Source organism: Artibeus jamaicensis, unplaced genomic scaffold, assembly GCF_021234435.1.
Source record: "Artibeus jamaicensis isolate MK-2021 breed Jamaican fruit bat unplaced genomic scaffold, CSHL_Jam_final contig_648, whole genome shotgun sequence".
Taxonomy (NCBI): Eukaryota; Metazoa; Chordata; class Mammalia; order Chiroptera; family Phyllostomidae; genus Artibeus; species Artibeus jamaicensis.
In genome coordinates, this window is record NW_026521912.1 from 1,102,224 (window position 1) to 1,114,156 (window position 11,933).

An 11,933-nucleotide genomic window follows, 5' to 3' on the forward strand; every position below is an offset into this window, starting at 1 on the left:
ATTGGGACTCAAATCAAAGGAGTGGACCAGAAGGAAGAAAAAAATGACCAAACAGAAAAGGATGAAGAAACAAGAATTCAAAAAAATGAGGAGAGGCTTAGGAACCTCCAGGACATCTTTAAATGTTCCAACATCCGAATTATAGGGGTACCAGAAGGGAAAGAGGAACAGCTATGAGTGGAAAACTTATATGAACAAATAATAAAGGAGAACTTTTCCAATCTGACAAAGGAAATAGACTTCCAGGAAATCCAGGAAGCTCAGAGAGTCCCAAAGAAGTTGGACCCCAGAAGGAACACACCAAGGCACAACATCATTACATTAGCCGAGATGAAAATGAAGGAGAGAATTCTAGAAGCAGCAAGAGATAAGGGGACAGTCACCTACAAAGGAGTTCCCATCAGACTGTGAGCTGATTTCTCAAAAGAGACCTTGCAGGCAAGAAGGGGCTGGAAAGAAGTATTCCAAGTCATGAAATCCAAAGACCTACATCCAAGATTGCTCTATCCAGCAAAGCTTTCATTTAGAATGGAAGGGCAGATAAAGTGCTTCTCAGATAAGATTAAATTCAAGGAGTTCGTCATCACTGAGCCCTTATTATATTAAATGTTAAAGGGACTTATCTAAGAAAAAGAAGATAAAAAAGATTAACAGTGAAAGGACAGCAAACTCACAGTTATTAAGAACCACACCTAAAACAAAAGCAAACTAAGAGAATAGCTAGATCAGGAGCAGAACCATAGAAATGAAGATCACATTGAGGGTTAGCAACAGGGGAGTGGGAGAAGGAGAAGGGGGGAGAAGGTACATAAAATAAGTAGCATAGATGGTAGGTAGAAAATAGATAGGGGGAGGACAAGAATAGTATGGGAAATATAGAATCTAAAGAACTTGAGACACGTGGTCATAAACTAAAGGGGGGGGGAATGGTGGAGGAGGGGGTGTGCAGGGTGGAGGGGAATGAAGGGGGAAATAGAACAACTGTAATGGCATAATTAATAAGATATATTTAAAAAAAAGAAAATATACATACAGCCCTGGCTGGTGTGGCTTAGTGGAATGAGTGCCAGCCTGCAAACCAAAAAGGGTCTTAGGTTCAATTCCGTGTCAGGGCACATGCCTGGGTTGTGGGCCAGGTTCCCAGCTGGTTGCACATGAGAGTCAAACCACACATTAATGTTTCTCTCCTACTCTTTCTCCCTCTCTTCCCCTCTGTCTAAAAGTAAATAAATAAAATATATATTTTAAAGATTTTGTTTATGTATCTTTAGAGGGGAAGGGAAGGAGAGAAATATCAATGTATGGTTGCCTCTCATGTGTCCCCTGCAGGGAACTGGCCTGCAACCCAGGCACGTGTCCTGACTGGGAATCGAACCGTGATCCTCTGGTTCCCAGGCCTGTGCTCAATTCACTGAGCTACACCAGCCAGGGCTAAATAAAATATTTTTAAAAAAGAAAGTATACATACATATATACCTACAAGCATTGAACATTATGGTGTATACCTGACACTAATATAATGTTATATGTCAATTATGCTACAATAAAAAATAAAATTTAAACATCACAGTTAATGGTCACAGTTAATGGTGTTAGCGAGAAGCAGACTGATGTGTGTCTCCTGATGTCATTTCCAGAGAAGGACACAGCAGCACAGCCAAACATGCACAATCAGGAGAAAACATCAAACAACACCAAGGGAGGGACATTCTACAGATAACTGGTGTGTGCACTTCAAAGATGCTGATGTCATGAAGAACAGAGGAGGAGCATGGAACAGTTCCAAGTTATGAGAGGCACCACAGTGCAAGGCAATGTGTGGCTCTGGATGAGACCTTGCAGGAAAGTGTGGCTGTGAGGGCACGACAGGCATAGATGAAAGAACTGGAGTATGGATTGTAGATTAGAGAACTGTATTATGTCAGGGTTGAGTTTCCTGTTGCTAACTGTACTATAGTTGTGTAAGAGAATGTCCTTATTCTTAAGATGTTATTTATTTATTTATTTATTTATTTATAGAGAGAGGGGAAAGGGAGGGAGAAAGAAAGGAAGAGAAGCATCAGTGTGTGGTTGCCTCTCATGTGCCCCTCACTGGGGACCTGGCTGGCAACCCAGGCATGTGCCCTGACTGCGAATTGAACCAGCAACCTTTGGTTCACAGGCCTGTGCTCAATCCACTGAGCCACACAAGCTGGGCAGAATATCCTTGTTCTTAGTAAAAGGCAAAGTCATACATAATGTCTGCAACATATGATTCAGAAAAAAATAATGTGTGGGTATTACCTTTCTTTCTCTCTGTATTTTATATATGTGTGTGTGTCTTATGTAGGTGTATATGTATTACACATATGCATATATATTACACATATGCATATATATTATATATGTGTGCAAGACGATAGATGGCAGAGGGGGTTTGGCTTCCGTGCAAATTTGAACAGGTGAAAGGGTTGTAACTCATGGGAGCAGCACTCATTGTCACCCCTGGCAGAACTCAAAATAGGCCATAATTGGGGCAGGTTTAAGGCCAACTGTGGTCATAATCATCCTGGGGAACTGTTGCCCTCACACCTCCTCTCTCAAACCATGGGATTGCTCTATACCTCAGTTTCCTCTCTTCTTCAAAATGAAGCTTAAAACAGTACTATCCCAACATTATAGGGTATGTTAAGTGAATGCATGTACATAAAATATTCAAAATAGTGCCAGGCATAGAGTGAGACTACTGAAGTGTTGGCTATTATATTAGCTATCTATTGTGTCAGCTGCATTACAAGTAGCTTAGAAAAACAACACACATTTGTTATTTCATAGTTTTAATGGTTCAGGACTTTGGGAGAGTCTTAGCTGGGTGGTTGTGGCATGGGGTGTCACAAAGTTAATGACATGTTAGCTGAGGCTGTGTCATCTGAAAGTGTGACTGGGATGGAAGATGTGCTTTCAAGAGAGCTCTCTTGAGCTCTGCCTGGTGTAATTCAGTGGACTGAGCACTGGCTTGCCACCAAAGGGTCAGCGGTTCCATGCCCAATCAGGGCACATGCCTGGGTTGCAGAACAGGTCCCCAGTAGGGGCCATGTAAGAGGCAAGCACACATTTATGTTTCTCTCCCTCTTTCTAAAAATAAATCAATAAAACCTTAAAAAAGAAAGAGTGAGCTCTCTTGCGTGGCTGACATGCTGGCTGTTGAATGGGGACCTCAGTTTCTCACCATGTGGATTTCTGCAAAGTGTTGCTTGAGCATCCCACAGCATGCACCTGGCTTTTCCTGGACCATGTGATCTAATAACAAGGCAGAAGCCACATGTATTTTATGACCTAACCTCAGAAGTCACACACACCATCGGTTTAACAATATGCTCTTGATTATATGATAGAGGGGAAATACACAAGGGCATGGGTATCAAAAGGCAAGGCTCACTGGACTATTTTGAATAAAGGTAACATATTATGGCTGCTCAGAACAGAGCTCTGAGTTAGCCAGCCTGGTTTCAAACCCTAGCTCTGTCCAGATAACTGTGAGAATTTGAACAAGTGTGTAACCTCTCTTTCACTGTGTTGTTGTCTATAAAAAAGAATAACTACCTACCTAGTTTGGAGTTATTAGAATTAAGTGAATACAGAATCACAGTATATTTAGTACACATATATGTTTACTATGTTTAGAACACAGTATATTTAATACACAGTAGGTATTTGCCACTACTTTTTAAATTTTATTTATTTATTTTTTAGGGAGAGGAAAAGGGAGAAAGAGAGGGAGAGAAACATTGATGTGAGAGAGAAACATCAATCAGTTGTCTCTTGTATACGTGTCCCAACCAAAGGGACCAAACCTGTAACTCAGGCTGTGCCCTGACCTGGAATCAAAATGGTGACCTGTTGCTCTGTGGGACGATGGCCAAGCAATTGAGCTACACCTGTCAGGATACCACTATTTTTAGTTTTTTAAGATTTTATTTATTTATTTATTTATTTATAGACAGAGAGGAAGGGAGGGAGAAACATCAGTGTGCATTTGCCTCTCACAAGCCCCCTACTGGGGCCTGGACTGCAACCCAGGCATGTGCCCTGACTGGGAATTGAACTGGCAACCCTTTGGTTCACAGGCCAGCACTCAATCCACTGAGCCACACCAGCCAAAGTGAGGAGAAATTCTTGTGTAGCTTGTTCATGGCCTGTGCATCTAAGAGAGAGCCTTTTCTGTTTTGTGGCCTCTGAAACCTGGTATTGAGGAAGAAGCCCCTGAGAAATGGATAATAAAGACGTCGTCCGGTTGGAAAAGTAAATGATCAATTATTTCAGCACAGGAAGCCAGAACACACTCTGGAATAGCAATGTCTCCCACTCAGACGGAGGCCAGGGGCTTCAAGGTGGATGGGCTGGCTCTAGGGCAGATGGTGACTGTCTGGGTCTACTCTTGTGGAGGTTTTCCTCCCTGTCCTTCCCATCTGCCTGTCGCCGCTGCTGGGATCTGCATCCCTGGCAGCTGGCCTGGCCAAATGTGTGAGTGGAGAACTGCGCATCAGCCCGGGGCACACAGTTTCATTCCAGAAGCCGAGCTGGCTCTGAGCCCTGCTGAGTCAACTCTGTTCTTCTTGCCAGAGCTGGAAACCAATCTGCCCCGGGTTCTTCCTGGCAGGCAGATTTTTCTGTGCCAACCTGTCTTTCCTGACAGGGTATAGGGGGAGGACTTTAGTGAAAGTTTGTTGAATAAATGCCTACCATTGTGGAATAGACTTGGTCCAGCCCCACAGCTACACTCAGTTCTTTCTTTGTCCCAACCTTGCCTATACCGGAATCTCTCCACCAGCTTAGGAACCCCATATAGGGGAGCAGACTGCCAAATGAGTGAGTGCATGAATGGGCTGGCCTTCCTTCCAGGTATCCCCTCTTTCTGTTAGGAGGTGCCTACTTTGAAACAGGCAAGACTCAGACACACAAGCCCTGGGGACAGAGAGTGTCATTGGGAAGAGAGGCCCTGAGCTGGAGACTTAACAGAGCAGACACAGACCCTGCCACCAGGGCACTAGGTTGTGAGGAAGGGGGACGAGGGACATTAAAGAATCCACAGACATTGCCTCCGCTCAGGAGCTCCGTTGGTTAGAGCTACATCTGGGTAAGCCAGGGTTGTGGTTTCATCCCTGGTCAGGGCACATACAAGAAGCAGCCAATGAATGCATAAGCGGAACAACAAATTGATCTCTGCCCCTTCCCAAATAAAATAAAATAAACCCACAGACACATGTGCCATGACTAATTTTTGAGGAAGTGGTCAGGGAACCCGGAGGCGCTTCCCGGTGGGGCGCGGGTGGTGGTGGAGCAGCCTGGTCTTAGAAGGCTCTCCCGGAAACATCATGGGTCTGGCCCTGCGGGATTCAGTGCACCAGGACCCTGTCTCTCACGTCTCTTTCCCGACCGCTTCCCAGCTTTGGCCTTAAGGAGGGCACGAGGAATGCAGCCGCCAGCCCAGCCTTCGAGTAAGCCCGCGCCCGTTCCCCATTCGAGCGCGGAGAGCCGGGCTAGGTGGACGGCTTGGAATTCCGGTGCTGGAAAAAGGACCACGGAGAGACTGGTAATCAGGTCTGTTACGGTCAGCAGGGAAGTCACGTCAGGGACAGGTAGGGAGGAGTCAGAGTTTTGCCCTTCTAGGGCACCCCGCACCCATCCTGTTATCTACACAGACTGGAACTCACAGAACTCCACCCCGTGCCCGGCCCCCGACACTCCCCGCGCTCCGCCTTCGAAGTTGCCCCGCTCCTTCTGGCAACCGCCTTATAAAAAAGGGCGTCGCAGGGACAAGCCAAACCAAGGATTCGAGGCCTGTATCAGACCCTTGCTCCCTGTGGCTTCTGCACCCGCCAGAGCCTCTGCAAGGGTCCCCACATCTCTAGACTCCGCGTCAGCCTTGCTCCCCCGTGCCGCTCGCTGTGTCTGAGTCCTCGCGTCCCCGCGCCCAGGCCACCCTGAAGCATGCGCTGTACACCGACGGCCAGAGCAGCCCTGGTGCTGTGCGCTGCCACCGCCGGGCTGCTGAGCGCACAGGGCAGCCCCGCGCGGGCTGAGCCACCGCAGCCACTGCCGCGCTTCGCGTCCTGGGATGAGGTGAATGTGCTGGCACACGGACTCCTCCAGCTCGGCCGCGGGCTCCGAGAACATGTGGAGCGCACCCGGGGGCAGCTGGGCGCCCTGGAGCGGCGTCTGGGCGCGTGCGGGGCCGCCTGCGAGGAGCCGGGGGCACCTGCCACGTCGCCGCACGTCCCTGTGAGTCCAGTCTCTCGTGGCGAAGCCGCCCCCGATACCCTCCGCCACCTGCAGGTACATGCGGCCGGGGGTAGCTGTCTGCGCTGCTATTGCTCTCTCGCCAGTCTGAAAGGGTGTGGAAGGAAGGGGGTGGGAGCGCATCCAGGGCACCCCGAGCTCTCTTGTCCAGGCGTCAGAGAATGGAAAGTTGGAAGGACAGATGGATGGGTGAACGGAGAGGTTGGCGGCAGAAGGCAGGGTCCTCATCAGGGTTTTCACATTCTTCCAGACTCAGCTCCAGGCTCAGAACAGCAGGATCGAGCTTCTCTTCCAGAAGGTGGCCCAGCAGCAGCAGCACCTGGAGAAGCAGAATCTGAGAATCCAGAATCTGCAGAGCCAGGTGCCAGATGCTTGCCTCAGGTGGGGAGGGAAGTCAAAGCTGGACCTATGGGCCTGGATGTGAACCAGTCATATCTAACACTCTCCTCCCATCCTTTCCCAGGTGGGTCTCCTGGCCCCCACACAGGTGGGCCACAGGATGGCCAAGCCTGCCAGGAGGAAGAGGCTACCCAAGGTGTCACAGCTTGTTGGCCACACTCACAATATAAGCCATGTGCAGAGTGAGTATCCAGCCCTTTGCTGTCCTCTGGCAGCTCTCCCCTCACACACACACACACACACACACACACACACACACACACACACACACACACCATTCCTGTACCCCTCCTTGTCACGTCCACCTTACTCAGAAGGAAAGAGGTCCTGGACCTGGGTCCCTGTGGGCTCTGATGAAGGGCTGATGGGGCACTTCCTGCCACAGCTCTGCCCCTGACCACCCCACCCTTCTCCCCAGTGGGCCAGTGGGTGTCCCCCAAAGCCTTGCTGGCCGCTAATAGAGCAGGTGTTGGGAAAGAGGGTCCATGAGGGACTTGAGCTGCAGGAGTGTGGGGAAGCGTTGGTGCAGCTCAGAGACACCTCCACCTAGGTTGGAACTTTCTAGGAGGGCACGGTGGTACACAAGAGGGTGTCAGCTAGGGAGTCTGGAGTTCTTATTGGGTGAACAGCAAATGCCTATCTGGGAGAGGGGTTCTGAGGTTTGGAGTGTATATCTAGGAGGTGGAGCAAGGGCAGGGGACCCCTGTGCCCCTGGTCAGATGCATTCACTTTTACATCTCTGACAAATCTAGGGCTGCTGACCCAAACACCTGGTCCCTCACCCTTCTCTCGGCCCCAAAGTGCCTGTTCACCTGTTTCCCACCCCCCACTATCGTAGCGAGCTGACTGTCACCACCATCTGGAGTTCTGGGTCCTTTTGGGGTGTATGCCTGGAATTGCCCCAGATTTTCAACCACATGTCTGTGTATGTCAACACAGGTTCCCAGCTTCCCATGTCTCTGCCCCACCCTAAGTTTATGGCCTCAGACCCAGCTGACTTCCCTATGGTTCTCCTGCCCTGTCACCAGGCCTGGCATCTGTATGTCTGCAGCCAACCGGGTGAAAGTTCGGATGCCCCACCCTCAGGCAGGTTGCTGGCTTCCAGCCCTCTAGTTTTGAGGGCTCTCCCACTCTGCTGCTCCCCTGCCACTCCCAACAGGAAGGGTCCAGTACACGCTCCCAAACTGCTGTCCTGAGATGGGGGCTTCTGGGATGGGCCAGCAGATATAGGTCCAGGCTGAGGGATGTGGAGGGGATTGGAGAAGGAAACTCAAGAGTTTGGGGACTCCCAGACTTCAGCTCAGTCTGGCCAACTAGGGGAAAGTTCAAGCTGGAGAGAGAAACAGCTGGTGCTAATGGAAGCCACATTTGTGGTTTGGCTGGGTTCCTGTCCTGATTGGAAGAGAGGAAAGTAGGGGAAAGGGGAGCTGCCTCAGAGGCCGGAAAGTGTCTCCAGTCACTCTAGGCTGGCTCCCACCCCTGCAGTGGTTAGGATACACTCACCCCTTGTCCCCTTGTCCTGGGCCTCCCCTCAACCCCCAACAGGCGACCTTTTCCCTACTTTTTTGCCGGGCTGGGTGTGGGACTTCCCACTAGCTATAGCTATCCCTCCTTCCTCACCTTCTCCCTCCTTCCCTCCTCCTTTTCTCTCTCCCTCTCTCCTTTACTCTTCAATCACTCAACTCCCTCTGATGCCTGGGATCCCAGGCAGGACCTCTGTCCCCCAAGTCCCACCCAGGCCTGATCCAAATCCCCCACCAGACAAAGCAGAGCCTGTCCAGGTCTTGGCTCCCCTCCCCGCGATATAGCTCCTGCAATCATTCATTCGTTGAGTCTTTACTAAACACTGCTGTGGACTAGGATCAGGCTGGCCCCCAAACACTCCCCGTCCCTGGCCTCACAGAGGCCTCATTCAATGGAGGGAGTCAGGGAGAGATTACCAGATAGCCCCAGTGTTGGGAGTGGGAAGTCCTTGATGGCCCTTTCTGGAGGTCTGGCCTGGCCTGGGGGCCAGGGATTCCTTTTATAACCTGGGACATTTAGAATGAGGCAGAAAAAGGCATGAGCAAACAGCATTGGAGGCAGAGGGACCAGCATATCTAAAGGCCCTGTGGCAGGAGGGTGTGGGGAACAAGGAAGGCTGTGTGTCCAGAGGATGAGGCATGCAGTGGGGGAGGGGGGCGGATAGGTGCAGGGGCCCGTTCTGGAATGCCTTGCAGGCAGTGTTGAGAGAGGTCAGAGGAAGCCATGGAAGACTTCAGGCAAGTGTTTGGGAGGTACCATGAATTAAGGATTGCCCCCCTTATGCTGCTATTGCCCACTGACCAGACTCTAGGCACACATGTTTCCTGGGACTGCTCAGGACTGCTCTCTGCTTTAATCTCCCCGCCCCTCTCTTTGTCCCATAGGGCTGCCCAGGGACTGCCAAGAGCTGTTTGAAGAGGGAGAACGGCAAAGTGGACTATTCCAGATTCAGCCTCAGGGGTCCCTGCCTTTCCTGGTTAGCTGCAGGATGACTGCAGGTAGGATATGCTGGCCCACCAGGCGCTGTTGTCTTTCTGTCAAATGCAGCCCACCTTCTTCACTCCAACTCCCTCTTCCCCTACTGGGTCCTGAGGACAGAGACCTAGGCTGAGCCTCTGGCCTGCTGGCCAGCCCTCAGTACCCCTTCCTTTGACTACCTTCCTCCACTCCTGCTGGGATGGATGAGGGGGACATTGTACTCCCTGGGTTTGGAGGTGGCTTGGGGTTTGGGAGCCAAATGGAGGAGTTGGAGTCCCCTGTGAGAAGGGTTGTTCTGGTGACTTTGTACCTATCTGGGCAGATGGAGGGTGGACTGTAATTCAGAGGCGCCAGGATGGCTCTGTGGACTTCAATCAGCCCTGGGAAGCCTACAAGGCTGGCTTTGGAGATCCCCAAGGTGGGTGTTTCCAGTGGCTGGAGGCACAGGGGGCAGAGGGGGCTGTGGAGGTGGGTCCCCATCTCACCAATGGCCTTCCCCACTGTAGGAGAGTTCTGGCTGGGACTGGAGAAGGTGCATCTGATCTTGGGGGACCGTGACAGCCACCTGGCTGTGAAGCTTCAGGACTGGGAGGGCAATGCCGAGTCGCTGCAGTTCCCCGTCCGGCTTGGTGGTGAGGACACTGCCTACAGCCTGCAGCTAACAGCACCCGTGGCCAGCAAGCTGGGTGCCACCACTGTGACGCCCAGTGGACTCTCCCTGCCCTTCTCCACTTGGGACCAGGACCATGACCTCCGAGGGGACAAGAACTGTGCCAAGAGCCTCTCTGGTAAGTAAGCTCTGTCCCTCCTTGTTTTGCCTGTGGCGCCTCCTCACCTGCCTTTCTGCTTCCCTGCCCTTCCTTCAATCCCAGTTTCATTCGGTCTACTCTTTTCCTTACTTGCCGTGCACACTTTGGCAACTGACTTAGCCTCTCTCATGTTCAGTCGCCCCATCTTTAAAGTGGGTATAACCACAGTGCTTCCTCCGTGTGATTATTGGGAAAATTCAATGAGACACTTGTAGGATGGTAGCTGGCATGTGGCAAAGCTATGAAGACAAATTCTGTCATGTTCAAAATCAAAGGCAAAGCCAAGGCCCTGTGAATTGAAACATATCAAACTGCCTTTTGGTGGGTCAAAAAATTATGAAATAATGGTAATTTCTTATGGTTCAATCTAATGTAAATTGATGACACAGATGACCATCACAGAAAGTCTTCAATGAATGTTTTCCATGTGTCAGGCACAGAGAAATGACTTGCCACAGTCACAGAAATGAAAGCTGTGGTATTGAGCTTGGGAGTCCAGAGTCCCTGAGGCTTCTCTGTCACAACCTGAGGTTCTTCGGAACACAATTTGACAACCACTGCCAGAGAGTCCTCCCTTCTAAAGCATGTAAAGTCTGATGCCTGGCCTCATCTCCATCCCAGCCCCAGTGGAGACCCAAGGACCCTGCCCAAACATGCTCCCTTTTTTCTGACCCCTGCAGGTGGCTGGTGGTTTGGGTCCTGCAGCCACTCCAACCTTAACGGCCAGTACTTCCACTCCATCCCTCGACAGCGGCAGCAACGTAAGAAAGGCATCTTCTGGAAGACGTGGCGGGGCCGCTACTACCCACTGCAGGCCACCACCATGCTGATTCAGCCCACAATGGCTGAAGCAGCCTCCTAGCCTCCTTATTGGGGCCTGGCCCCAGGCTCCTAGAGGAGAGTGACTTTGACTCTGGCCTAGCATATGGCCACTCCCTGCCTGGGCAGGGGCTCTGGGCAGGGGCCATCTGGAGCCTTGTGGACAGAGAAGAAGCCTATGACTGGAGAGGCCACCTTTCTTAGTGTGGAGGTCCAGGCGATACTCTCTGAGAAAGACGGAACTGAAGGGCTGCAGGCCACAGGCCACAGAAGTGTGGGACCAATGGGCATTGAGGCCTGCTACTTGCCTACCTGAGGAGTTGGGGAACACAGAAGGACCACTCAGGGGCAACCACAACAGCCCTGAAATGCAGATTCAGTCATGTTGACTGGCCAGGGGACCAGAGTGCCCTCACCAAGCTGTGGTGTGTGGGTGCTGTGGGATGAGCCCACGCCAGTGGTGTCTGGGCAGAGCTCACCGAATTCTTGGAATAAAAGCAACCTCGGAACATTTCTTTCTTTGTCCCTAGGTTTGTTTTAAAAAGTGGACAGTTTCAAAATCCACATAAACATATTCTCAGGATGGAGGTGAACACTCCCTGGTCTGTCAACAACACTGGTTATTTCTATCACCTCTGACAAGTCATTTCAATTTCCTTCCCTTATTATTTCATGATGACTATGTCATTTTTATTTTCAAAATTAAAAAACAAATCCCTCCTTTATTCCTCCTAGAAGCAGGGAAGACAGAAAATTAGAGTGCCCTCCAAACTGTACTCATGCATGTGAGTCATCATCAACCTCTCAGGGCCCCACCACCTAATAAACATATGCATGAATCGCATGTCTAAGTTCATATTTTCTAGCAGTCACAGTTTTTAAAAAGTAAAAAGAGTCCTGGCTGTTGTGCTTCAGTGGATTGAGTGCCCACCTGTGAACCCAAGGATCACTGGTTAGATTCCTAATCTAGGGCACATGCCTGGGTTGTAGGCCAGGACCCCAGCAGGGGGTGTGTGAGAGGCAACCACACACTGATGTTTCTCTCTTTCTCCCTCCATGCCCCTCTCTAAAAATGAATGAACGAATGAATGAATGAATGAATGAATAAATAAATAATTTTTTTAA

General features: G+C 50.5%; 1 protein-coding gene across 1 annotated transcript; it reads left to right on the plus strand.

The window, feature by feature from the left end:
- The first annotated feature begins 5,749 nt into the window (after positions 1-5,749).
- On the plus strand, positions 5,750-11,322 carry ANGPTL4 (angiopoietin like 4). Its single transcript, XM_037158947.2, has 7 exons — positions 5,750-6,315; positions 6,530-6,640; positions 6,743-6,860; positions 9,087-9,200; positions 9,503-9,598; positions 9,687-9,968; positions 10,670-11,322. The coding sequence occupies exons 1-7, from the start codon at positions 5,971-5,973 to the stop codon at positions 10,849-10,851; spliced, it is 1,248 nt and encodes a 415-aa protein (XP_037014842.2). The 5' UTR covers positions 5,750-5,970; the 3' UTR covers positions 10,852-11,322.
- Positions 11,323-11,933: the final 611 nt, after the last annotated feature.